Genomic DNA, 27,193 nt, shown 5'->3' on the forward strand with positions numbered 1-27,193 from the left:
CAAGAGGGCAGTATGGACTTGCAAGATATCACACATAGCGACTCTCTGCACCGCCAGGGACTGGCCCATATGCCCGAGGATTGCTGAGCACTCAGACGGTCAGAACTTAATAAGGTGAGCTGACGCTCTAATGGTAAAGGAACCCATTCTATAAAATTGATGGGTCTATGTTCTGCCCGTAAAGCCCTATGCACTAGTAGGTTCTGGTGGCGGTCAAATGACCATGCAACATGGTCTTCCCGATCTGTACTACCCGCCTTTACACAAGTATGGGTACTGGGATCAGGACAGGGAACCCATGGAGAAGGCCATGGTACTACGTGAGTATTCCACACCGGGGACCAATCAACGGTTCGCTTAGCCCCAATGGGATATCGATTCACCCAATGGAAGGCATTGGACGTGACTGCTCCATCGCCTCTGAGCCCCCTCCATAGCCTGGCAGTTGGCTAGCAGGCGCGGTCTCCACGCCGGCAGTGGGAGGGGAGAACACCGATGAAAACAGGTCCAAAGGCCTGTACGAAACAAGAGTCTTGCGACCTTAAATGCATATTACTAAGGGACAGCTGGGCTCCGGTTGGTTGGGTATCCTGTGACTGCTCCGACAAAGTGGGGACGAGAAACGACAAAGCACTCGCCCCCTCCTGTTGGGGAAGTGGTAGCTGTACCCCTAAGAGGGTTGCATACCACCCTGTACAGGGGTACCAACACTGGAGTCCCCTCGCAGAGTCATAAGTGGGGGCACTCTGCACGGCTTAGAAAGACGTAGGAAACAATGCCTTGTCAGCCCGAGCATGAGGGGAGGTGTGGGGAATGCGGAAGAGGACGCATAAGGCGATCCGTTCCAGGGAGAGGGCCCCCTCCATAAAAGAAATGGACGCTCCCTTCCCACTGATGTGAGTTGTCCCCCACTGACCCTCTAAAAGAGAGATCACTGGGAGAATGGGACACACCTGACCCTAGCCCTGATGGTGGAGGGACAGACAGTATTTCAGCCCGTTCCCCCTCCGCCTGACTTGTCCCCCCAGGTCTTCCTGAGTCATACCCTGAGACTGCAGAAGAGAGTTGACTTTTGGAGCCAGATTACGCATCCAGGCTATCCAAGCGATCTCTTCACCCTGGGAGAACTGCTTGCCACCTTGACTAGTACCAGTAAAGGAAGGCGGCAGGGCCTGTCCCTGTCCCTGTGATTGTGCAATCCACTTGGGCCGCGTCGGTACCAATAAAGTCTTGGCGAATTGAACCGGTTCAGTCTCTAAAGGCAGTGTCGATTCCACCTCGAAACTTGGGGTCAATGCCAGCGCCCCAGTGGGAACACGCTGTTTATCGACATCGGCCACCGTGGTGACTGGAAATGCCGATCTCCCAGCAAAAGCGGATGAACGGTGTTAGTTAGCCTTGGTAATATCCAGTGGAACTAACTCCATGTTGGGAGAATTTAGATCCACTGCCAGTGTTACCACGCTATCGACTGACATCTCCGTTATCTCAATGGTAAATGGTTCTGAAGGTCTTGTCTCAATCATCGACAACTCTCCAACAATCTCGGCGATTACCAAGTGGAGGGAGAAATTGTTCACTTGTTGAATCAGACATTACACAGCTAGCTTGCGGCTAGGGATTTCCCTTTTTATCGCGACTACCAGCTTTTAATCGCTTGCCTTCAGCTTTCCACCTCAATGCAACTACGTTTTAGGATCCCAACGATCGCAGAGATCCTCAGGAAATGCCCTGAGTCCCTGTTGCGTCGGGACATACTTTGTCTTTTTTACAACTTAGGCATATTGCAGTCTGAAAAATGAGATGTGAAAAAAAACGAGAAAATTCACCGCGCCAGAATTCAGAACCCGGGTGAATAAAAACTGAGCGAGCGATTTAACTAACACAGGTAAACAAAAGTGGGCCCCTAATAATGGAACGACTTCGGTCAGGCCTCACGAGCGTGAGCCTACTGAGGTTGACTCCTTAGGAGAGGCCTTTTATAGGGAATGCTACCCTAAGGTGTTCTTTGTGAGTATATTCCCTAATAGTTTCCGATCAGGGATGTAATCTGTAGTTAAGCCTACAGAGTAATAAATGGAATTTATTATTTCCACAGACTTTCTGGTAGGCGATGTAGTAAACTAATCTTTTAGGCATCCTTTCTGCCTTCCAAATGTTTTAGTAAGCTGTCTTCCGAAGCCACCAACTTTGTAACATTTAGCATTTAGCAACCATTGAATGAACTCGCCATTCGATACACTCTGAACTCTGAATTTGTTTCACATTTTATGCATCTTCCCTGCATTTCCAAAGGTCTCACCAAACTTGGCAGGCATCTTTTATGACTATTGAGGCAACTTTCTTGCTTTCTAAATCTACTTTCTTTACTTTCAACGCATCTGTCACAACCTTAAAAGTAACACTCCCAACTTTGTAGAAAGCTTTTGTGACAACTATCTCAACTTGCGAAGTGATACACTCAGCATACTTTTCTAGAAACTTTCTTGAATACCTTTATTGACTTCTTCATCTTCTTCTGCACATGTTTTTTGTTTCTCATTTAGGCAACTCTTTTGCATTCTCTCCAATAACTGCCAACGACTGTTCATTTATTATAGCTTTTTTCAATTTTTCTCAATTTTAAAGTGACTTTTCAAACTTTATTGACATAAGTTCTCACGACTTTTCCAGCTATTTTTTCTGGCTGCTAGACTCTTTCAACTTTGTAAATGTCCTTTTTTCAAGTGCAAAGCAATATTTGCGCCTCTCTTAACATTGCAGCATCTTCATTGACTTTCTCTCAAGCTACTTTTTAAACTTTACCCAAGATGTTCATTACCTTAGTGGCAACTTTTCCACCTCAAAGCGTAAATTAATTTTATGAATTCATGGGAAACTTTTCTGCATCCAACGAGATTTTTTAAAATTTTCTGCTTTCCAAAGAGGCTATCCATTGTAGACAGTTTTCTTGATTTTTCATGACTTACCCACTCTAAAAGAACATATCCGTGTGATTACATATCACCAACATTCTCCACTCAACATCTTGTAGTCCCATTTCCATTTTAACTAACACTCCTCACTCGACTGAGATATCCAATGTGATTACAGGCCCCTTCTCATCAAAACCCTCACTCTACTAGGATAACCCCATCTTTTCTTCAATTCTCAGCGTTCTGGTGAAAACCCATCTCTAACCTTCTCATATGAATAAATGACATAAAAGTCTCCCCAATATTCTAGATGCACATGTAAAATCGGTCCAAAGTACATTGTCAGTAATAACTAAACAAAATACACTTAAAAGACTCAAGACACACCAAAATACAGATATATATGTGATAAAGTTTCAAAACAAATCATATAATATATAATCTTATCATATACAAGCTTCTTGAGTTATAGACCCAAGAATTGTCAACAAAGACGAAGAAAGAGCTCCTACACTGGTGACCATATTTCAACCATACATACAATGTGGTAGACTGATGATCATCATTCAATTAAAAACACAAACATGCATACATACAGACTACAGAGTAACTAAAATGAAATTTGACACCACAGCTTATGTATCAGAGCTTATATAGCAGTGTTCAATACAGAGTTATAAATATTGCAACTATTTGGTTGTATTTCACAAATTACGCACGTCAGATTGGACTATGAGGTTATACCGATGTATACAATCTCTATATTTGAAATTAAAATTTATAACATGAACAAATCTTATCAGAATTCTGTGTTTCGCTTTGATAGAAGAATAGTCTGTTCGGTCATATATCCGGGAAATATAACCAAGAAATATTATTATTAATCTGTAATCTCAACTGCTTTAACAATGGTGTCAGTAAATCTTGAGTGCCAAAGTGATTCTTCCATTGAGCTGTATGTGTCTTTTGACCGTTTGTACAGGACATTAAAGTGCATGTAATAATTGTGTTGAGCATACCGCATTACCTACACTCCAAATAGTGATAAAAATAGTGTAAAATCTGTATAAGGAATAACTAAAAGTAGTTTCAAAACATGACAACTAGTTTTCTATGCAGTAGTACATATACACAGCTTACAAGGTTCATCAAATTGGGTTCATTGTATTACACGATACTGTATACATCTTATTCCATCTTGGGTTTATGTATTGCATAATAGTGCGTATATCTCACATATATCATGTGCAAGCACTTCTGCATATTCACGGAGAATGTTGAAATGGAGATATATGACATCTTGTTTGACTTCAAACATCATAGAATTATAAGCAGTACTGTGCAAACTGCTGCAATTGTCATGATAACAGAAAACAAGTGAAAAAGACCTGATGGAGAAAACAAACAATACTGTGTAAGTAAAGAGAATGACCCAAAGCCCATAACAAAATATGATAGTAAATCACTATGGGGTGAGAATACCGCCAAAATTAGCTTGGTGTCATTATTTGAACATTGTTTAGTTGTTTGGTCTTTATTTGGAAACTTGTTTGGTTATTATCTGGTCATTATTCGGTTATTTGGTCTTTATTTAAACATTATTTTGTGCTTATTCCATTAGTGTGTTATTACTGCAGCATCGTATTGCCATTGTTTCATTATTCCAACTATATTTCTTAATTATTTCATTATTGTGTAATTGTTACAATATTATTTTGTCATTGTTTCATTCTATTACAATTGTGTCGTTATTTTGACATTACTTTGACATTCAATTGTTATAAGATTCGGTTATTTTCACGTCCAAATGTCTTGACATTCGGTTCGCTTGACTTGTGATTACCTCAACATTCGGTTCGCTTAACTTGCGATTACCTCAACATTCGATTACCTGACCTACATTAGCTGACCCCGCTATACATTCAATCCATAGTCCCGGGCCGCCTTCGATAAAGCGTTGCTCATGATGGCAATGTAGCCTTTGTAAAAGTTAGCGGGAATTTCTGAGGGAACTGACTGAGGTCGTCAGAGCCTGTCGTGACGAAATATCAAATGCCGCAAAACGTGTTGTTGACACGACGCGCTCCTAGCGAAATTCGCGAGAGATGATCGGACTTGATCATTATATGATATATATTATATATGATTATGATTATATTATATAATGACCAGAATGTGCTAAGAACCGTTCACAAGACTCGTTACCGTGTCGTGAACTAGCGAAATTTGAAAGAGCAACTAATATTCTTCAAGCTGGTATCTTTTTATAGATTTAATTTTTCATTCTTTTCGTCTATTTTTTCCAGTTTAAAAATGTGAGCTGGCTGGAGCCTTCATCCCTTGTCTATTTCTAATACACTAGATACCAGCAGATAACGTCTCCTCCCCTTGCCCATAGGTACGCGTACAGTTTATTATAGTTCCTGTGGGCTCCCTGTGGTCTAAGCTGTGAAAAGTGAAATTTAACAATTCGTTTCTGATGACGAGGCAGCTTGTTGGAACTGGCGCCGGCATTACTAATGTATTACAATCATGCAGGACTGTGTTACAATCAGGTGCAGCCAATGGAGCTGTTCATCGGAAAAGCTGGTCCAAGGGATTTTTGTTGAGGGCAGGGGATTTTTTCTATTTTTTGTAGGGGGCGGGAAATATCAGTACCCCCTCCCCCAGTGGGCAGGGCAGATTTCTTTAAAAAATGGACAGGGGAACTTTTTTTTAGTGGATAGGATACTTACAGCCAAAACAAGGTCAGCTTGGACGTTCAATTGCGAGACATAACAAAAAAACGCAGCCAGTGATACATTTCGAAAATAAAAATACAAAATAAACTCAATCAGAGGCGTCGACCACGCGCGTTGGAAATAAATATTACACATTGTGATACAGTCTCACCAGCCTCTTTCACTCAGGCAATATAATTATGCCATTCCCCAACGCACTTATATTTAATACCTTGACAAAAACACAACAAGAAAAATGTAAATCAGGCTTGTAATTACTAGTAACTCAACTCGAACGCAATACTCATCACTGTAAAAGTGGATAAATTCGAACCAGCCAGCTCATGACCGGAGACGTCCAGTCGTCTTCGTTGAAAACTCGCCAATTCACCATAATCGTGGTGGTGAACTGTTTAGCTGATTTTTCAAAAGATCTTATGGATATTCAATTCATATTTATCCCAACTTATTTGAATATATCCTTTCGGGAATTTGAGACATTGTTCAAACGATCCTGTACAGGGTTATGTCTGATGTCAACTAATAATACGCAATTATCCAGGCAGTACTAGAAACTATTGCTCATACTAATCATGTTTTGTAAGCTGGGAAGTTAGATACTTGAACGTATCGTCCCCGGGCGTGCAGTAGACGAGAATAATCGTACTGTCACATGTTTTCGTCTTAGCCTTGTCTTTTCGTTTTAACCGTCACAGTCCGCTTCATTGAATGTTTAGTTTGATAATTGATGAACATATATTTATTATGAGACTGTTGCTTTCAAGTTGTATTAATACAAATATGAGTTAAACTTGTCCCTTCCGTTGTCAACGTATTCATTATGTATAGTTAATCGCACGAGTTGGAGTGCGTTTATAACTATAACGACAACGAGTTGCGATTAACGGCTTATACCACGCATCCCCATGCATAAAACGATTAAATTGCAAGAGATTTTTAGTGACTGTTTCGGTTGTGCGTGAGATTGTACCACTTCAAATTTGCATGAGAATGCTCTTTGAGATTCAAATTAGTAAAGCTCATCTGCGTTCATCGAATACGATTGGATGTGAAGTGATATGACCAATAAGCCTTATTTGCTGAATAGTCTTTTCAAATAAACTCCACTCATTGGTCAATATTTTGAATACATTTGAATTTTCTACGTGTCAAAGCATGGTCTTGTCATTTCGAATGCAGGCAGCGCTCAGTGATGGTCGAATACAGTGACATCTCCGATTCGGAGTACAACGATGACATTGAGAGATTTTGCTCTCAATACGACGAAAAAGAAGATTTTAAGTTAACAAAACAACAAGAACGTCAACGTTTCGGTTTACCTGTAGACAATGAACAGATAGCTGCCATTCAGAATTCGCGAGTGCCAAAAAACACGCGTAGATGTACTAACTGGGGAGTGTCTGTGTGGGATAAATGGGGCCGAGCCAGAAATGAACGAGTCGAGAAGCACGGGGTAAGCAGTAGTGACGTGTTCACATTTGTTCCCAGATTATGTAGCGAACTTGGTGTACGTGAACTTTCATTTTTATATATTGAAGATAATATTAGGTAATCGTAGTCCTAAATAACTATTAAAAATAGCTATTTTTAATAGTTATTTAGGACTACGATTACCTAATATTATCTTCAATATATCATACTTATCAGTCCGAGCAGCGTTTATTTATTTATAAACTACTATTACGAACTTTCATTTTGGTTGTGTCGCTTTGTTATCGAGGCTCGTCGACAAGACGGAACAGAATATCCATCTAATAGCCTGCGTGTGCTTTGTAGCGCAATTCAGAGATATTTACGTGACGAATGCAAAAGAGTTGACTTGTGCTTTATGGATACACATGCTCGGGAATTTATGGAATTCCATCACACCCTGGACGGTGTAATGAAGAGTATAGACAGACGGGGAATAGGTGTTATTAAACGTCAAGCTGAACCATACACAGATGATGATGAAAACAAATTGTGGGATAAGGTTTTTTCCATAGAGTCTGCTACAAATTTGAGTTATGCGGTCTACTTTTATGTGTGTAAAGTGTTCGCTCTCAGAGCCGTCGACGAACATAGTAACCTTACAGCCGAACAGTTCGTACAAGGATCAGACAATCAAGCTGACTATATTGAATTTAATGGTATACCGTGTAAAAATAATCAAGGACTGTATTACTCGCGGAAAATTCCGTATAAAAATGTGCGCCAATACGGTGATCCTTCCAACACGCGTTGTGTTCAGTTATTGAAACGTTATTTGCAATGTATTCCACCGAAAGGTCCCTTCTACCGACGTCCACTGACGTCCAGCGGAGGGCTCAAATTTTCTAAACAGAAGATTGGAGTAAATACTTTACGCAATATCCAAAAAGAATGTGTGATCTGGCTGGAATAGATGGGTATCATACTGGACACTCGGGTAAGGTAAGTTTGTCTCAAGTGATTCTGGGGTGGGTGGGATCTTGGGATGGGTTCAAATGTGTTTGAATTTCGCCGATTGAAAACAAATATTGTACATTGTGAAAACGTATTTCAAACGCGATGCAAATAAATGTCGGTATAATTACTTCTCAAATCATTCTTTTCATACTTTTAGGTTACTGCGGCGACTTCGTTGTATGAAAAAGGCTTTGATGAGCAACTAATCAAAGAACGCACCGGTCACAGATCGGATGATGGGTTGAGAACATATAAACGAACAAGTCGTAACAAAATCGTATCTGATGCTCTCCAACCCCCAGTACCGAAAGCAAAGTACTTCAGCCATCGTAATTGATGATTCCGATTCCGTACACAAGCCTAAGGTTGAAAGATATGAACAGCCACCGCCTGAACCAGTGACTGCAACATCACATGCAGAATTCAGAGAAATGTGTCGTTCAAATGATTGTTGTTCTAAACAAATTAAAATTAAGGTCCAGGACGGAAACAAATGTGTCAATATTGAATTGTAGTGTTGTAGTACTTATTTTTCCATAGAAAGTATAATTAAATTAGTGCGATTTGCACCCTCATTGTGATTTGTGTGATTAAATGCATATACTTTGTTTAATTTGTAATGCAAATTGTAAACGGTTACACTTCTATTGATATGTTAATTGTAAACGCTACACTTTTGATACAAAGTGTAGTATTTACACTTTGCATATGAATGAAAGTGTGACCGTTTACACTTTGCATATTTGCGAATGCGTTGCTTTTTACAATTTGCATATAAATTCACCCTGTTTGCAAGAATAAATCGTTGGCGAGAACAATGATGCACGTGACCAAAAGTGGTATAAATGGAAATAGCATATGTGTGTGCGTTTGCGTGAGTGATTGGGGGATAACAGCGAAAATTATTTCCAGCTAAAATATAGTATTTTACTGTATATCAATTAGCCTTTGCGATCCCGGAATAAGATACTAGAAGTTGACTCTGAAGTACTCCTAACCCTAAGTCATAACATCTCGGACTGCTATAGTAACATTGACATGCGTGCATCAGTGTTTTTTTTTTTTTCATTCAAAAGATTTAGGGACACGGGGAAAAAAACGCGTAGAAATATTTTTGCCTTGTTTATACTCAACACAAAGTAATTTGTCAGTCGTGGCGAGTATGTGTGACAGTTTATTACTTCTGTGTGAATATAATTAAATTATGTAATTTTTGGTACGGTATCACTCTTTTGGGAAGATAATGGTGGCTCTGAAAAAGACCGTTTCGTTAGAAAACTATATGAATTAACTCCATCGATCTTAGCAGTGAAAATTACAACTCAACCTCGATTTATTCTTCAATAGCATACATACACAGTGGCAGCGGCAGCGGTCGCCCCACGAAGAAAATGTTGGGGGCGTCCACAGGGGCTTGACGATCTATTCGTCTCAATGCGTGGACGTCTGTTAGGAGTTCAAAGGGTCCTTGCGTTCAAAAGGTTCCCATGTCCCAATGAACAGAAGCTTAGGTGGTACTGCATAGGTACTGTCTGATAGCATATTTAATTCATGTTACTGCCTGCTCACCACAAATGCAGGCGTTTTACACATAAACTTCACTTTCTGAGGTTGTCTAAAAGGAAGATAAATGAAATTTGAAGACATTTGAAAAATATGAATACTTATACAAAATCTGTTCATATTAAATATGTAAATTAGACAATTGCCATATTCATTCTTTAGTAAATTGGGATTATCTCATGAAAACTCAACGGATTTGAACCAAATTTGATACGGATGCTCATTGATGTTATTTGCAGGCAATTTACATATGTAAATTAGCCAATTTGCATTTTTTCACTAAGTTTGGATTCATTCATCAACAGATTTGAAATTTGGTAGGGATATACATTGACATCATTTCTATGGCCCCTACTTTTAGAGATAATTTGCATATGTAAATTGCTTCATTTGCACATTACTAAATATGGATTATCTCAACAACTCGACAGATTTGGACGAAATATGATAGGCACATACATTGATGCAGTCTGCATCCATATTACTAGTGGTAAATATCTGAATATGCAAATTACAATACTAATGATTGTTTAATTTCATGAAAAATGGTGAATGATAAATGTTTCCCCCATTTTCTAGAGATAAACTATGCATGAAAAACATATCTGAATATTTTATTTTAAGTATATCAATGAGCTAACTAGAACAATCTTGAGTTTTGACATATTTGGTACAACTGTAATTTTTGAGCTTCAGTACAAGATTTTTATTTCTGGTCTCAATACCCTTTCTAAGATTTGTTAAACTTGCGATATTACGAGGTTTTAGAACGCCAAAAAATGATGCTTTTTAACTTCGTTGAAAAATAAGAATTTCAATGTAAACTTATTTATGACTAATATTAGTAGACATTTATTGAAATCTTAAATTACATAACTGTAAGATATTACCAGTATACTTTTGAATGTAAATAGGATACTTTTGAACTTCCATTTATTTATAATTAATATTAGTAGACATTTATTGAAATCTTCTAATACATAACATTACGATATTACGAGTATACTTTTGAACGTAAATAGGATACTTTTGAACTTCCATTTATTTATAATTAGTATTAGTAGACATTCATTGAAAACTTCTATTACATAACTGTAAGATATTACCAGTATACTTTTGAACTTCCATTTATTTCTAATTAATATTAGTAGACATTTATTGAAATCTTCTATGACCTAACTGTAAGATATTACCAGTATACTTTTGAATGTAAAGGATACTTTTGAACTTCCATTTATTTCTAATTAATATTAGTAGACATTTATTGAAATCTTCTATTACATAACTGTAAGATATTACCAGTATACTTTTGAATGTAAATAGGATACTTTTGAACTTCCATTTATTTATAATTAATATTAGTAGACATTTATTGAGGGCACTTTTAAACATCATGTTTTATAAATTATTGAACTATTCGTGAAGTAGACGGGGAAACAAAACACCTAAAATGTATCATTTGAGAAAATCATTTATTCAAGTTAATATTAAACACACATTTGCAAAACAAACAATAATATCAGGTTGCATGTATGCAAGGTTCAGGAGGGTCAGGATCTGACAAATTTCCACCAATCCGGTCTTCATTACAACTCCTTAGTTAATTGGTGTACTGCATTTATCCTGTGAATAAAAAGAAATGTATAATGAACCTTAATTTAAACCGTACAGAAATATACTACAACATTTTATTTTGTGCCAGCTTTCTTGAGAAGTAAATATATAATATAAAACATGCAATATATATGCTCCTAATGCAGATATCAGAATAGCTTGTTGACATACGGTTACTGCATATCTACTACTTAAATATTAAGATTAGTTATCAAGGTACAATTGGAACAAGAATTTATTCATACAAAAAAGTTATAAGTTAAAGTGAATTAATTATGCACAGATTGACACCAACAACTAGTTAGATCTTATATAAGTGCCTTAAATTATCTGTGATTTCATCTGGATATTAGAAATATAATTTTCAGTGTTCTGGGTTGTATGTGGCGATTTTGTTTTGGGATATTAGCACCAGAAGAATTCATTATAATGCAAATTTTCCTGATTAAATAAGCACAGATTTGTAACAAAACCTTTCGTTTGTCCCATACTATCCGATTGCCGAGTTTTGTCAGAATATGATCACTGGTTCTAGATTTATATTTATATTTATTTATTTCACCAGTATACAAACAAAATATTTACATGTTCATGTACGGGACAAAATTGTATAATACTGGTGGGGACCAAGGAAATAGCCCATTTGGACTAGTCTAGTCCATGGCGCTTAATATTAAATAAAAAAATTAAGTCGTCATAAAAGTCATAGTAAACAAACAAAAGTAATGAATTAAATAAATGAGATCAACCAGTAAATAATATAATCAATCATCACAATGAATGAATGATATTAAAATTATTTAATAAGAGTATTCAAATTTGCATACTTTTAAAATGAATATGCTCTATGTACATAAATAAATATCACTCACTGAGAAGCATTTTCTTCAGCTATTGTTTGAAAATGCTTCTTCTGCCCATGCTTTTTAGGGTTGGGGGGGGGGGGGGCAGAGTTCAGATGTTTAATAGTGACGTATTGAAAATTATGTTGTGTAATGGTTAAACACATGTAAGGGACAGTGAAGTTACCAGTAGACCAGATGTGGTTGGATAGGGATGATAAATGTGCTGGGGGAAATAATCGCTGACACCATGGACAAATCGATTTGTTTTGAGGTCAAAATTTGTAATTGTAATTTGTAATTTATTCATTTAAAACAGTACATCCATAAATGGTTTTTCATGCACAGCATATAGATATAAAATTTTACATAAAATTGAACAATCCACTGCAAAAATAACGAGAACACAATAAAGAAATGCATAAATAGGGTATAAAATAAAATGACTACGAAATAATATGATAAAATTACAATTAAAAACAAGTCATTGAAAATTGCACAGTCCCCGTAAAATTTTTCAAAGTTCTCTTTGTGCTCGTCATATTAAAGCAGAGGAGTTGTCGCGAGCGTGTCCTTGAAACTTGAGTTCCAAGTGGCGTATACAACAGATTGTTTATTTACATCAAAACACGTGTTCTGTGTAGTAGTAATATGGCCAAAAATAAAAACAGTCGTTATTCGACCATCTATGATCTGATTATGAAACACACTGATATGTATGATGTATGCCAAATACAAATGAAAATGGTACATAAATTGTGGAAATATAGTAGTAAGGCCAAAAAGTCAGATGGCTGTCAATCGGCCATCCTTTACCAGATTTTGAAACAAATTGTCATGGACATACATCCTAACATGTATAAAGTACATGTATGTGCGAAATTTGAATGAAAACTGACAGAGCACGTCCAAGATACCGCATAAAAAAAAAACAAGATGCCTGCCAGTCAACAATCTTTGATCCAATTGCGAAATAAATCGTCATGGACATGTATCCTAATATGTATAATCTATGTACCAAGTTTGAATGACAACTGACAAAGCATGTCCAAAATACAACATTTTCAGAAAACAAGATGGCTGCCAGTCGGCCATTTTGAATCGAATCACGAAACCACGGCATGTGCATATGCCCCACATAAGGTACTAGATACATGCAAAGAATGAACGAGATCAGTCCACAGGATTCTGAAATATGACTCTGGACAGAGGGACACACGGACGGACACACGGACGGACAGACTCATGAACTCACGGACGGCCAGGGACATGTATAATCCTAACATGTATGATCTATGTACTAAATTTGAATGAAAACTGACAAAGCATGTTTAAAATACAACATTTTCAAAAAAACAAGAAGACTGCCAGTCGGCCATCTTTGATCCAATTGTGAAATAAATCGTCATGGACATGTATCCTAACATGTATAATCTATGTACCAAGTTTGAATGAAAACTGACAAAGCATGTCCAAAATACAACATTTTCAAAAAACAAGATGGCTGCCAGTCGGCCATTTTGAATCGAATCGCTAAACAACTGGGCACATACAAAGAATGAACAGAATCGGTCCATGGGATTCTGAGATAAGACTCTGGACGGACGCACGGACGGAGACCGAATTATAATTCCCTGTTTTCGGACTTCGTCCGAACGGGGACTAAAAACATAGCAGTCCGAAAAAACGATAAAATGCATAAATGGAGTAAAATATGAATTTACAACAAAGTGGTAAGATAAAATTATACAATATTGTTAGCAGCTGTAGTAATACATTTGTAAGTGAGAAAACTAAACCCCTTTTCAGATAGAAGTTTTTAACAAGCAGCCTCTCGGTTGAGATAGCTCCGCTGTTAGCAATGCACATTTCAATTAAAGAACAGAAGATATGATTAGAAAATGAACAATATGCATAGTATCAATGCAATGGGACTTGTTTTCAACAAGAATTCAAAAATATCATTTTTCACCATATATGATTGTGGTTTTTAACAAGAAGTCGAAAATATCACTTTTACTAAAAATGATAAAAATATTCATCAAAATTAGAGAATTGAAGTGTCATCATGAAATGAACAAATTTGAGAGTGGTCCACATGTAGTACCTATATATGGAATATCAAAGCAATTAGACTTGTGGTTTTTAACAAGAAGCCGAAAATATCACTTTTTACCAAAAATGACAAAAATATTCACCAAAATTAGAAAATTGAAGATATCAATACAAAATGAACAAATCTGAGAGAGATCTACCCAAGGTACATATACACCAAGTATCAAAGCATTCAGGCTTGTAGTTTTCAAGAAAAAGTCGAAAAAGTAAAACATTGACAAGGACGACGGACGGACGAAGACGGACAATCACTTATATGATAAGCTCCGCTCGACAAAGTCGACAGCGTTGCTAAAAATCATCCCCCTTTTCATACAGACTGCTCAAAATTTAAATCCCTTCTGACCGCACATGTATGTGTTGCATCCGGTTAGTTATACATGTACAGTTTCCAAATAGATAAAATGCTATTTACAGGTAATGATGATTTTGTGTGTTAAAATCAATAAATCACTTTGTTCAAATGTCTTAATATGTAAATAAAACAAGAAAACCATCAGAGATGGTTGATTCCCAAGCTGTTCATGGAAAATTGGAATCATTCACTAGCAGTTACAGCTTTGGGTACCTTACATTGCTATTACAGTGACTATAAGGCAGTGTATGCTATTTTTAAATCTGGTTGATTACACTGAACAAATCTGTATGTAGTTGCTAGAAATTTTTGAACTCTTTGTTCTTGCAATTTAAGTTAAACACTGAAAAGCTTTAGTGTGAATAGAGAGAATTTGTAAATTGAGAGCAACAGTTTTAAAAATAAGCGTGACAGTCAATACAGTTTGGAAAAAGTCAGCATAGAAATGCCAGACACAATTTGGTCTATAAGCATTAATATATGCAAACGTATGCAAATTTGCACACACACAATATGTTGTCAGAACCAGAACCATAAGTACACTAACCATACCATGTTTGGAGAAGATCAACATAGAAACACTAGATACGACTTTGTCCATGAACATTAATATGCAAATTAGCACACACTATATGTTGTCAGCACCGGACCCATAAGTACACTAATCATACCCAGTTTGGAGAAGATTGGCATAGAAATGGCAGAGATATGACTGTTCGTACACTTGTAACCAATACGCTGGACCAAACATTGTGAAAAGGGATTGTCAATGGAGTTCCAACCAATCATGCAGATAAATCAGTAACGGAAACACAGACGTGTAGATTTGCCAATTAGAACCTTCGATAAAAGCGATCAGGTCGATCATGAAATGTACATGATTGTTTAGACAAAACTCAATCAGATCAAAGGCCGCGCCTTTGGAGTTTAGATACATGTTTCGCAGGCAGTTGGGAGATACCACTTTTATGACAGGCATGGAGATGCGCAACATGTGAGAATTGTTTAACTTAAATACAACATTTTCTGTTTTGTATACTATGCTGTTGTAAATATGTGTTACATAATAGTGTACAGTAGTGTACGCCTGTGTTTCCTTTGCTGTATTGTTTCTAAATTTCTCTAAAAAATGTTTTTTAAGTTTACTCAAAAACAGTACTTCAAAATAGTATAAATTATAAAAATATGATCATACAAAATCTTGGATAAAAGAATAAAGTGTGTACAGTTTGTGTTTTTTCTTAAATTAAATTTATTATATAAAATGTTACAAACAGGTTCTCATTTTTTTTAAAACAGAATAAAATAATAAATTCATAGTAAACATATTTTTCTTTAGATCTTGACCAAATGCAGACAGAAAATGTTACATCAACAACACAAAACATGTGGTAATGTTCAGTATATACTTTTATGGGGTACAAATTAAATAATTTTGAATAAGGTCACAGTGACCTTTAAATTATGATAAGACTTGTTTGTAACTCAAAATTTGTAACTCAAACATACTTGCCCTCCTTTGGGTAGGGGTATTTCAGTGTATCAATTTATCTCGACAAGTTAATAATGCGTATCATTGTACATTCGATCAATTGGAGGCACACATGCAGTGTTCTCCCCACATAGAACAAAGCATGGCGGCACCGCCATGCTTGGCGACCCGGCCGCCACGCTTGGGCTCGGACCGCCATGCTTACAACTTCACCGCCATGCTAATAGGATGCATAAAATTTAATTTATTTTTATTTATTTTTAATTTTAAAAAACCATCATGCTGATGTTGTGTTGAGCTGTATATATTTGAGACACATCTGTAGCAGCTATAACCTCCATCACTAAGATTTAGTATACTTTTTCTGCCAAGCATGATGGATAACAAAATAATATATTACTTTTTAAAATTAAAGTATTTTTTCTTGAAAATAACTGAAAATTTAAACATTTTAGTCAAAACCCACAACAATTATTTGTAAAACAAGTTTTATATTGATTTTCCTCATAGAAAACGCGTTTTTGTCATTCAGCTCTGACGTCATAGTAAAAAGTTTTATCACGTGATCAATCTCGCGTGACCAAAATGGCGTCTCTGTTTATATACTTAACTACCGTGTATACACATTTTGGGCAATAAATAGTCTGTTTTAACATCCAAAACTCCCCTACAGTACATCAATTCAACAACCGAATGTTCATTACAGTATGTTAAGGTGATCGACGCTGCTTTTGGTGCAAAGAGGTACGAATTCGTCCCGAAATGAGACATTTTATATGACATGTGTAGTGTTTTTGAAAATGCCTATGGTCGTTCACAGGGCTGGGTATTGGGGCGCAGATAAGGTCCCGATGAATAGGAGCGCCTCCACATTCACAGACCTGTACACAGAGCTACACTCGTTACTGTCAACTTTTTTTAGATTATTTATGGATATCTTCATAAATTAATGGGTACGCGTATGTTATAATTTGTCCAAGCCAAAAAAAAATCGAATTTTGTAATCTTCCGGTCACATGTTGATCTGTGTAGGCAGGGTTCTGCCCACGCCGGACAGCGCCGGACGGTGTCGTCTGGCACTCGAATAAAAAAGCCGGCACAAAAAGTTGCCGACCGGCACTATTGTTTACTGGAAATGTACCCATTTATGTTGGGTTGGGTGGTACGCGATCACGTTGCAGACGTCCGGTGTTTAGATTTTGGTTAAGACCAAATCAATGAATAGGGTTGCTATACTCTCTATTATGGTGTTTCGACACCTCTTTAGCGATCGGTGATTGTTCTGACGGCAAAAATATCACGCCTTTACCAGGACAAGTGATCAGAGCTCGCCGCTACTTGTGGGCTGTCATTCAAACAATGGAAGTGTGAAACGTTGATTGCCGGTCGTTGAGTTTTTGATCACACCAAGTCGAGACTGACTGATCACGTGAATTTAAAACTTCACTGTGATTGAAGTAAAAATTCGAGCTGGGGCAGAGAAAAAAAATCGACGAATTTCCCTGAAGAAATAAATGAACTTTACTATAAATGAAATAATATTATGGACACATTTATTTCTGTATTTATTTATTTATTTATTTATTTATCTAACTTAATTATTTTACATAACAGTAGGTAAATAGTTTGTGTATTTTGTTTTATTTTATTTATTCATTCCACCCTGTTGTGTAAGAGAAAAACACAGTAATAATAATAAATATAATTAAATGGACAACACAACACATTTCAGTATTTATTTTGGGTTTGTTATTTTACATCTAACAACAGTATATATACATAATCAATAACAGCATCTGACTACTAATATATATTTGTAACAAAAAAGTATTTCTCTGAAATAAATAAGAAGTAGTTAATAGTAGCATTACAATTGTTGTCTATTTTTTGTTCATGGCGTATTTGTGTGCCATACCATGATTTTGGTGGGGTTCACTGACTTGACACCTCAAAACAAACATCAAGTATGTTAATTAGCTCATGAATATTAATGAGCGCCCGGCACTCTTGTCAACCTGGGCAGAACCCTGGTAGGTACTTCCAAGATGGCGGCCTGTCAACGTCTTGCGAACGACAGCTGCTATCATCACGCGCTATGATCGATGGAATCCCGATTTGTATACATAATTCTATTGTTACGTTTTAATTTTAATTGAATAGTGACCTCATGTTTTTTTTCCTCGAAATTCCCGAGTCTCCTTGTCGTTGACCTGACAAAACCAACATGTAAACAACATGTTTTGCAGACGAAATGCTATCCATACGGCACTGGGTTCCTGATCGTGGCACAATTCAATCGTTATGTTTACATTTATTTGAATCTCAATCCTCATTGTTTTTTTTTTATAATTTATAATTTTTTCCCACTAGGAATGTTGTGCAGTTAATGCTCAAAGCACAACATGATTGCAAAGAGTGGATCTTCTTTATGGAACAAAGTCCCGTGCAAGTCTATGACGATCGAGTTTAACTACAGTAAGGCAGCCAATGTTTGGAGCACAACAAAGTCAGAAGGATTAGTTTAGACTAAGTTTTATGGAACAGTTCACATTAAATGACGATCTTGTCAAATTATGGTATATTATGTAAAGTATTATGTAATTTAAATAAAGTCTCTCATACATTTTAATACTGTCTTGTATGTTTGTTTTTGTGAGAGTGAATCCTGAAAAATATGCAAATTAGCATGCAAATTAGACCGCCATGCTTGCCTCTGAGCCTGGGGAGAACACTGCACATGGAATGACTTGATGGGGCTTGCGTTGCCAGTCTGCTTTTAATTTTCGTGTTCAGAGCTGTACGACGCACAGGCATATTTTAAAAAAATCAGATTTCTCAAAACACATTACCAAAATTACAAAAACACTGGAGACAGCACCATGCAGATTGTCTATCAGGACACGGATGTTTTTTACCTCCATGATCAGGATAAGTGGCGACCGACTAAACTGCGACGAGCTGTTTGTCGGGCATATTTTAGAAGCAACATGAACAATTTATATGCTAGCTATGATTGCTGATTACATTGTATCTCCCAATTCATAGCACCCGGACTGCAGCTCACACCATCACATCACTGCACGAGTAAACGAGCACTCTGTCTCTGGCACTGGAACCAGCGTCAACTGTCCACGAAGCGATTACAATCATGAAACACCTACCTCCCATTATTTAGTATTTGTACATATTTGTTAACAAATTTAATGCAATAACTACCCACCTTTTAGTCGCAGTGATGTAAAATAGCAATCTATGTGGAAGATTCGCGGGACGGTTCAACAGCAACAGAACGGCCATTGATTTCCGGTAGACAAATTTAAAGTTTTCCCATGATGCCATTTTCATACTCCTCAGGCTAGTAGTCAATTATCGACGGGTTTTTTTCGCACGTTTGAAGTAGAACGGAGTTTCCGACGAAAAAGAGTTATTAATAATAAATAGAGTCTCGCAAAAATAAGGAAACGCCAACAATATCTGTTGATAATATAAAGTTAAACAACTTTCTGCTAAAATATGAATGTAAGAGTCATAAATTAGTGAGTAATTAAGAAATAAAAAATATACAGGGGAGACTTTTGAACGTAAGGGTCCTTTGAACTCCTAACAGACGTCTATGGGGCCGTGCGACTATGTCCCGGTACAGGACTTTACCCTTGATCAAAATACTAGTAATAGAAATTATGGAATTAAAACAGTTTAGTAATGTAAAGCAAGCATATGTTATTAAATTTAATCATCACGCTCCGAAACCACAAAAATCACTAATACTTGTTTCCGGCCGATCAGCTTGCACTATATATAAGACAAGGGAGGAAACAAAATATGCACACATTTTTTCAGCTGCCGAAAATCATACCTCAAAATACAAAATATCTTGTCCAAACTAGTTACGAGTGCTTAGAAGACATTGAACTATCGCAAAATGTTGTCCGATTACATGTAAATCATATATTCTTTCCAGATTTTACGCATTTATGACGAAATTTGACAATTTCTATTCTCTGTGATACCAGCCTTCAAGTTGTGTCAATCTGCGCATGCGTTAGCGCCCTCAAACGCCAGGACTGCATTTCCTTTCTTTGCTGCCAGAGTTTGAAATTCTCAACTATGCATAATCATTTATACACAATTATGTATTGTCTTACCTGTCTTTCTCGATTTAGTTGAAATATCAAACAGGATGCTTCAGATTTATCTCGAATGATTATGCATAGTTGAGAAAAAACATTCAGTCTTTAGAAGTCACTTTATTTTATTGCTAGGACATATTCTGCTGTTAAATTTATTATTTCCAACCGTTTTGCGATAGTATTTTCTAGATTGAAGGCAGCATTTACAGTTCATTCATAGGTCAAAGTTGCGTTGGGATTCTTTGATGCAGTGTAACAATCATGTTGGCGCCGATGATGTCTTACCAGTGTGTAACGTAGCTAAAATAAAAAAACATGATCATATACACTGCTATTACAAGACTGGTAGGAGGTAATAAATTTGGGGCGAAAGTATTCAAAAATCAGTTTTTGGCTGTTGCTATGGCAGCGGTGAGTGAGATTTTTGTTTTCAATTAGTGACGGTACGACCTGCCTGTCAAGTATGAACAAATTCAGCCAAGTCAAAAAACCCACAGAGCAGTTAAAAGCCACTGGTGAAAAGTTACCCCAACTTTGAGGTAAAGTTTCTCTGGAATGAAAATAGAATAGAACAACCATTAAATTTATGCCCACACTCAGACTGAGTAAAATGAGCTACTTAATCCTAGAATTGTAGGGTGAGACACATTTGGCGCGAAGGTATTAAAACAAATCTTTTTTTTTTTGGCTGTTGCCATGGAAACGATGGGCCAGAATTTGTTTGCAGATTTTACAACCTAACTAGAGTGAAGGTGTGACTTGCCTACCAAGTTTGAACCAAACGGTAAGCCAAAAAAATCATAGAAGTGTCAAATTTGTCGGTAATGAAAAAAGATATCAAAATTTCAAATAGTAACTTTGCCCCCCCCCCCACTCAAGCTGAGTAGAATGAGCTATCTCTGAGGTGTTTTATCCTAAATTCGTAGGAGGAGATATATTTGGCACGAAGCCACACAAAATTTATTTTAAGGGCAATCCTAGTAGAACGAATCGCCAATAGTGAAAAAAATGTTCGTAACTATTACCACAGGAAGCCCACTAACTATGATCAACTGTACGCACTCTCTATGAGCGCGGGGGGGGGGGGTATCGGCTGGTGTCTAGTGTAAGAAATAGACAAGGGATGAAGGCTCCAGCCAGCTCACATTTTTTAAACTCGAAAAAACAGACGAAAAAAATAAAATCTAAAAAAAATACCAGGTTGAAGAATATTAGTTGCTCCTTCGAATTTCGCCAAAGCCTTACTTATATTTTACCGATATCTGCAGAATAAATCAAGAAAACTACACAAATTGACTCCATTTAGGAATTCCTAACGGTTAGTCCGAACGCACGACACAGTTGGAGGCGTGGCCTGTTCAGCATTTGTTAACAACCAATCACAATACTGGTTACGAACCAGTTGAGCAAGGCTAACCGAGTCGTGACCTTGATGTGGTTCATAACAAGTCTTGTTCCTGGGCTCCCTGTGCTATTACTGACCCCAAATAACGCTCATCGCGAAGTGTCTTGTATCAGTAAACAAATATATGTGATGTCTATATCATATTTGAATGAGATCAGCCCAGACATGTTTTTTGACAAAAATGAAACTAAAAACAAATCAATATGCATATGTTTCCCATTACGACTTTGTATCAACTATGTACAAAAATCGGTCAGAGATATGAATTTGGATGGACATACAGATGAACACACACACTCACATATCGCAAAACATAAGTCCCTGTTTGATTAAATATATTTAAAGAAAATATGGTAGGAAAAATACTGGCTAAAATTCAGATTCTGATCAAAGACAGATTATATGGTAAATGCAAGTGTAAATGCTAATTAGAAGTATGATTTCTGATATTAAAATGTATTGATCATCATAAAAAAAATAATAAATGTTAACCAGTTATGTTGCATATTATCTCGAGGTCTATATAAGTTAGAACAATACTCATCAAAACATGATTGCTTCATGCTCCACAAGTAAAACTCATTTATCACATGGCAAGGTAAACATGCATTGCAGTTAATTGAACAAACAAAAAACTATATTAATACTACAGTCACTGGTTACAATATCTGATACATGTTGTTCCAATAGTATACAAAGTTGTTGTAGTGTCCATTGTAGTACTTGATATGCATATATATATATATATATATATATATATATAATCAGAGGTACATGAAAAAATAAAACTTTTCTTGCCACTATCGTAGTGAAAAATGTAATACATCGAAAATGTACAGAAAATATAGTTCTCGTAATCCGTCATATCGTGGGCAGCTATTTTGATCCACCTGGACATCCCAGTATCCTAGTTACCTCAGGCATGCGCATTCGCATTTTTCTGCGTCAGAACGCTTATGCGAGAGCGAGATTGTAACGGGATCTTGGTATCATGTCACCGTAGTTGCAAACCCCAAGTAATGTACCTCTGATATAATATTATTATTGCAACAGTGGTTCATGAGTTCCACACAACAAGACCAGCGCTGCAATCACCACCATCATGTCATTATGGGATGTTACAATGCTACCGGGTGAAAAAAAACCAGTAGTAGAAGTGGAAACAAAAGTAGTTGACTTGCTGAAAGCTGGCAGTCTTTCGAGACACTCCCTATGCAAAGAGTAAATAGAAGAAGATGATGAGAAAAATGAGTGAAAATATCTTGTTTTTGAGTGTGTAGCATTAGAATCCAATGCCTCTACTTGCACCACTATCTTAATTATGCAAATAAATTTTATAGGAATTTTACAAATAAGAGAGCAAATTAAGAATGTACTTGCCAATAATTACAAAAGACAATTAGTCAGTGCTATTTATGGGGTGGTTAATGATTGCTATAGTAATGAAGACACTCACCAGCATTTTGCATTGGACAGTTATCAGTTGGGGCATAGATTCCAAGTGTACTGCCCTCTTCACCCTGTGACCGTGTAAGAAAGTCAGCTTTAATATCATCTGAGTTGGTACCTGCAAAAAATGAAGAGTGACATGTTAGTAGTATACATTAGTTCACCCGTTAGTAAGTCAATTTCTTTCCTCATAATTTTATTAAATTATTGAATGAGTTATCTGGACCAGATATTGCAGATGGAAATGTTTCAGTTCATTTGAGATGTACATGTACATAGTATTATCAGTTGGTTACTAGATAGAACCTACATTTGACTCAGTGAGCGATAATGGCTGCCACTTAGCCATGTTGGATTGAATCAAAATATTATTAATGTAGTTGGCAACAATGAAAACATAGTATCACCAGATACGCTTGACTTTTAATATACATGATACCAACATAAGTGAGATGCTTTTTCTTAGTATAATGGTACTGTGCCCTCAACGGCAAGTTTGGGTCAGCTTTCACTTTGAATTATGTTGTTTTGGGCTAAACGAAAGTCCTACGATTTGCAAAAAATGTTCTTTTATTAATTATGATGTTCTGATGTTAAGTTAGGGAGGCGAGTGATCGCTCGCGCGCTCTATCTATCTATCTAGCTAGCTATCTAGCTCGCTCTCGCTCTCGCTCTCTCTCTACAAATGTCGGCAGAGCACATGTGAGGATTGAGCTGCTTCGCAAAACGAAGTATTAGTGCTGGATAGCTTTGAATCCGAACTGATCAATTTTATAATTTAGTAACCACTGTGAAATAGCGTTTTTCTGATCTCTACTCGAACCGAGCTGAATTGAACTCCCGCAAAACGCGAGACTCGGTTTCCGTGGGAAACAAGATGGCGGCGCCCATGAAGTAAACACGGAAGTGTGAAATCTCTCAACCGCAAGCCAGATAAGTGCATTACGAATATAATCAATTGCTACTATTGCCTTATGTACAACTTAAGTGCATATCGGTGCATATGAATTGTTTCCAGCCTCAACATTATTCATTCTCTTCTGCATTGTTATACTGTTGATGTTCGCCATTGCTGAGCATTGTACGTATATACGTGCCACTTGTTATAGAAATACGCCTATGATCGATGCTAGATGTAACGTTATTGCCAATATAGACATTTGTTTATTTTACGTCTTCGTGACTGAAAACAGCGCCCTCAACTTCAAGAAGTACACCTGTGCAGCGGAAGCTGTGCCCGTTTTCTGCTAGGATTCGTAGTATCTACGACACCTTTACATGCTGCAGAGTTTGTATTCAACGTCTCTGTTTGACTAATGCCAGACATCGTACATCCGTTGAGCAGTTCAACGTACACCTGAGTGAACTCTTGTATTGCTGATGTGAACTCTTTTATTTTATATCTGTATTGGGGTAGTATTTTATATTGAAAAGGAATATTGTACCATCACTGTTGAACGTTAATATATTGTTTATGCATACTTTGATTATTTTCTTGCTTATGAGTTTCTTGCATGTGTGTGTCCTGCGCTACCATTTCGGACCATATAAATTGATTATTTTGTCAACCCTTAGTCTGCTCTATCGCTAGCCCTGGGGAATTGTTTTTGGAAAGAAGGGTAACATACATGTATAGATATTATTTTATGCTGTTGTTTAAAAACTAAGATAATAATATATGCTTGGTCATTATTTATCATCAGTTACTATAGTTATTATAGTTATTAAAGTTCTGCAGAGATTATAGTAGTCATACTTTAATCTAACTTGAGAACAGCAAGTGTAAGAAATGTAATAATGATGTGATAGAGATGCATTTCATTCTGGAATGTACATGTTTTAGAATTCAAATACAATCTTTATTTCTAGAGTGTAACACATCACTAATAAAATCGCAGGCAAGCAAAATGGAGATGTTTTTTTTAAAATAAGGCCAAAAAAAAAAATTGTTTTGTTGCCTTCGTTTTTTTTTTTTAATAGGCCCAAGTATTAAAAGCTCACCATTTTAAGCAGTAAATAAGTGTTTCCTCGAAAAATGTGCAATCCCGAACCGGTGTTCAATCCCCAGGGTTCCCGGGGGGATAAGTGGCGACTTAGAACCTCGGGTTGATCTGTATTTTTTTGACATGTTTCAAATACTATGAAGTCCATATACTTCGACTATTTACGATACCCTTAGTTTTCACAAGTTTCTCAATTCTCTGACTTCAGGGCAACATAAGTTTGTTTGTTTTTTGGCCTGATGAAGCATGATCTTGCCCTTTCCAAATTTTTGAAAAATACATTATTCAATGGAAATACTAGTACTTAAATTATGTAAATACGGAGGTATGTAAATGAGTCTCCAGATGGTAGTTGAGCGCGGTAACTGAGCGTCTCAGTTTTCACGAACATAGGAGTTGAGCGTACGCTCATTTTCAAAAGTAAGCGTGGGAACAAACCATGGAATGCTGATAATGTAATGGAAGCCACGCTCAGTTTAACATGAAGTCGATACAAGTTCGTTTCAGAGGTCCAACTTAAGTTCAAAAATCCAATCTGGATATATCACATATTCACGTGAGGGGACGTTTGTTGAAACAGGCGCAACCATATTTAATTAAATATTCATGCAGTTTGAACCCTATGACCTTGTAAGATGGATGCGTCTGGTAATGAGAGACTACGCTCACTTTTACAAGTAATAGTAGGCCTGGGAACAACAACAATGGAACGAGGAGTGCGTGTGTCTGATTTCAAGTAACCACAGTAGAGGGACTGTGAAGTATAACCATATATTTAATAGTAATAAAGATGCAACTCTGACGTTTGTTTTGTCTTGAGTGTGTAAGCGTGGAACCAAGCAATGGAATAGAGTGCGCTCACTTTTAAAAGTAAGCGTGGGAACAATGTGATGGTAATGTGATGATAGCTACGCTCAGTTTATTATGAAGTTCACATATTCACTTGAGAGAATGTATGTTAAAACAAAGCAACCATGTTTAATTAAATATTCAAGCAGTTTAACCCCTATGACATTGTCTTTTATATGCAATGTCAGTTTTAGTATGTTATACTTTATTTTTTCTATTTTGTCCCCTGATGGTTTTGGTTGTGTAATAAAGTTATTATTTAATTGAGTTTTTGCAATCACAAGAGACAAGCGTTTAAAAAACAACAAGAACAATTAAAACTGCAATCAGCATCACAGGAGTCCAAGTTTTACATTGTGACCAATAGTTGAAGGATCTCTTAAAGCGAACCTGATTGCGGCCTTAATTTATAGTTGTGTATATTCTAAACTGTATTTGAAATAATATTGCAGTGGTTTAATTTTGTTTTAATTATAACTGTAGCTTGGATAGGCATTTGAAGTGCCTGCAATTAAACACCATGGAGGCCGTTCATGGAGGGGAATAAATAACGAACGAACATATCTAACATCCAGGTACTTTTCAAAGCTATGACGTTTTAGTATCTGATCACATTTGTATACGCCATTGTACACAGCTGTTCATGCCCCGTTCATGCTGCCAAGCATTGTGTACTACTAGTATAAACTCAACTATTATATGCACAATGTGCTTTTTAGAACTTGGGTTAGAGCATTATGTGTTTGAACCACAGTATTCTGAGAGTGGAAGCCCAATTGCGTTAAAGTACCGTACTTCCCCGATTGTAAGTTTGGTCTGTGCTTTTATGATAAAACTCGCATTAATTTCAGAGTGCATGGCGAACGTACACAACGTGGTTCGCATCATTTCTATTCTTTCATTTACTAAGGATGAACCCCGATGTTGCAATACTGAAGTAATCCATATTTATTTGAGTAGTAGCGTTCGAAAAGCCAAAAATGTGATCGTTAAGTCGTGTATCTGGTTATTGGGCATGGTTTACTCAGCCCCCGGTTACTTTGAGGCTATCATGAAAGGCCTAGGGTTTGAACGATGTGACATGTTGGCGACCGTGAAAGGTGTTTAAATTCTTCCTCCACAATCAGTTTACCCACGGTTACTACTAACCGTCGTTTACTTTTCGGAAATTGTGGATCGCCACAATCATTGTTTTTTCGTTGCAATCAGTGCTACAGATCCATTTAACATTGCGGTAATTCACTTCTGCATTGCGTTAAAAAATCATCATCAATAATCGGAAAAATTCATCAT

The 27,193-nt window shown here is 36.8% G+C and overlaps 1 protein-coding gene, 2 long non-coding RNA genes and 1 pseudogene across 3 annotated transcripts in view; 2 read left to right on the forward strand and 2 right to left on the reverse strand.

Annotated features, from left to right (window-relative positions):
• The first annotated feature begins 7,022 nt into the window (after positions 1-7,022).
• LOC146737819 (uncharacterized) lies at positions 7,023-18,693 on the forward strand. The gene is made up of 2 exons (XR_014930748.1): positions 7,023-7,109; positions 18,435-18,693. It is a non-coding gene; the product is annotated as an uncharacterized LOC146737819 (long non-coding RNA).
• LOC102803907 (uncharacterized) lies at positions 7,457-8,420 on the forward strand (annotated as a pseudogene).
• Positions 11,102-20,111, reverse strand: LOC146737820 (uncharacterized). The gene is made up of 2 exons (XR_014930747.1): positions 19,285-20,111; positions 11,102-11,269 (listed from the first exon to the last, which is right to left on the reverse strand). It is a non-coding gene; the product is annotated as an uncharacterized LOC146737820 (long non-coding RNA).
• Positions 20,112-21,917: 1,806 nt separating this feature from the next.
• Positions 21,918-27,193, reverse strand: part of LOC100377119 (uncharacterized) — a 53,144-nt gene continuing 47,868 nt past the window's right edge. Inside the window, exons 7-8 of the mRNA XM_085504821.1 lie at positions 23,056-23,166; positions 21,918-22,809 (exon numbers count right to left, since the gene is read on the reverse strand). Of these exons, the coding sequence (XP_085360947.1) occupies positions 22,718-22,809; positions 23,056-23,166 (203 nt within the window). The 3' untranslated portion in view covers positions 21,918-22,717. The remainder of the gene's footprint in view (positions 22,810-23,055; positions 23,167-27,193) is intronic.

This window comes from Saccoglossus kowalevskii, chromosome 10 (assembly GCF_978046115.1).
Source record: "Saccoglossus kowalevskii chromosome 10, keSacKowa6.1, whole genome shotgun sequence".
Classification (NCBI taxonomy): domain Eukaryota; kingdom Metazoa; phylum Hemichordata; class Enteropneusta; family Harrimaniidae; genus Saccoglossus; species Saccoglossus kowalevskii.